Source organism: Manacus vitellinus, unplaced genomic scaffold (assembly GCF_001715985.3).
Source record: "Manacus vitellinus isolate BGI_N305 unplaced genomic scaffold, ASM171598v3 ctg7180002433425_pilon, whole genome shotgun sequence".
Classification (NCBI taxonomy): Eukaryota; Metazoa; Chordata; class Aves; order Passeriformes; family Pipridae; genus Manacus; species Manacus vitellinus.
In genome coordinates this window covers 1-1,526 of record NW_021938482.1, presented here as the reverse complement: position 1 = coordinate 1,526, position 1,526 = coordinate 1, and the positions used below count along the sequence as shown (strand labels likewise).

The 1,526-nt window shown below is 68.3% G+C and overlaps 1 protein-coding gene across 1 annotated transcript; it reads right to left on the bottom strand.

Moving 5' to 3' along the window:
* Window positions 1-52: 52 nt before the first annotated feature.
* On the bottom strand, window positions 53-1,051 carry LOC115307258 (ras-related protein Rab-15-like; the record flags this gene model as incomplete). Its single annotated transcript, XM_029958482.1, has 4 exons — window positions 601-1,051; window positions 409-469; window positions 218-278; window positions 53-130 (listed from the first exon to the last, which is right to left on the bottom strand). Coding segments are annotated over exons 1-4 (375 nt in total), but the record flags the coding sequence as incomplete, so codon positions are not given.
* Window positions 1,052-1,526: the final 475 nt, after the last annotated feature.

The following is a 1,526-nucleotide window of genomic DNA, read 5'->3' as shown; positions in this document are numbered from 1 at the left end:
TCCCCCCCCACCACGGCGAGGGGACCCCCACCTCCCTCCCATGCACCCCTACCTCATCCACGTCGCTGGCCCACTTCACGATGTGCTGGTAGGAGCGCTCGCTGCTGATGTCATACACCAGGAAGATGCCCTGCGGGAGGGGGGGCCGGCCACTGACACCCCAAATCCGTGCCTCAGTTTCCCCTCTCCTGCACGCCAGGATGGGAACCCCCCGTACCTGTGCCCGCCGGTAGTACTGCTTGGTGATGGTCTGGTACCGCTCCTGGCCGGCCGTGTCCCTGCCCGGGGACAGGGGGTCAGTGCCACCACCCGCGGCACGAGTTGGGCAGGGCTCAGCCCCCACTCCGGCTGGGGGAGCGGGACTCAGACCCCCCAGAATGCCCCCCGGGATCCAGTGCCGCCACTCACCAGATCTGTATCCGCACCTTGATCCCGTCCACCTCGATCGTCTTCATCTTGAAGTCGACACCTGGGACGGGGACGGGAGAGGGGACGGGGGTGTCCCGGTGTTCCCCACCGCTGGAGCTGCTGTCACCGGGGGCGCTCCGGTTCCCTCCTGGCCCACCCCAAGCCCCGCCGTGGCCCGGTGCTGGTGCCCACACCCGGTGCCAGGCCTGGCAGGAGGTGCCAGGTGGGTGATCCCGATGCTCCCGGTTCCCCAGTGCTGCGGCTTCCCGGTGCTGTGGCTGCCCACTGCTCCCGGTTCCCGGCTGCATGCTGCTCCCGATTCCCCCGTGCCAGAGATGCCCAGTGTTCCCGGTTCCCCCGTGCCCATGATTTCCTGGTTCCCTGATGCTCCCGGTTCCCCAAAGCCGCGGCTCTCCAGTGCCCCCGGTTTCCCAGTTCCCGGGTACTGCGACTCCCGATGCTCCCGGTTCCCACAGTTTTCCCACCCTCCGGTTCCCCGTTTCCGCGGTGTTGCAGCTCCCCAGTGCCCACGGTTAACCGTATCCCCGTTGCTCACAGTTTCCCGATGCCCCCGCTTCGCCCGTGCCCGCCACTCCCCGGTTCCCCGGTGCCCACGACTCTCGGGTGCCCTGGTTTCCCGTTTCCCCGATCCTGTGGCTTCTCAGCTCCTCTGTACTCCCCCCTTTCCCGGTGCCCACGGTTTTGCCCCTCCCTGGTTTCCCGGTTCCCAGGTGCTGTGGCTCCCTAATACCCCCCGGTTCCCACGGTTTTCCCGCTCCCCAGTTGCCCGGTTTTCCGTTTCCCCGGTGCTGCAGCCTCCCGGTACTCGCGGTTTCCCGGTGCCCACGGCTCCCTGTTTCCCCAGAGCTGCGGTTCCCCAGTTTCTCGGTGCTCCCTGTTTCCCGGTGCCACGGCTCCCCGGTTCCTCAGTTCCCCGGTTTCCCTTTCCCCCGCTACTGCGGCTCCCACTGCTCCCATTTCCCCGGTGCTGAGCCTTCCCACTGCTCCCGGCTCCCCGATGCTCCCGGTTCCCCGTTTCCCCGGTGCTCCCGCTTTCCCGACGCTCCCGGTTCCCCGTTTCCCCGCTCCCGCCGCCGCGCGCTGCCGGTGCCGGTACC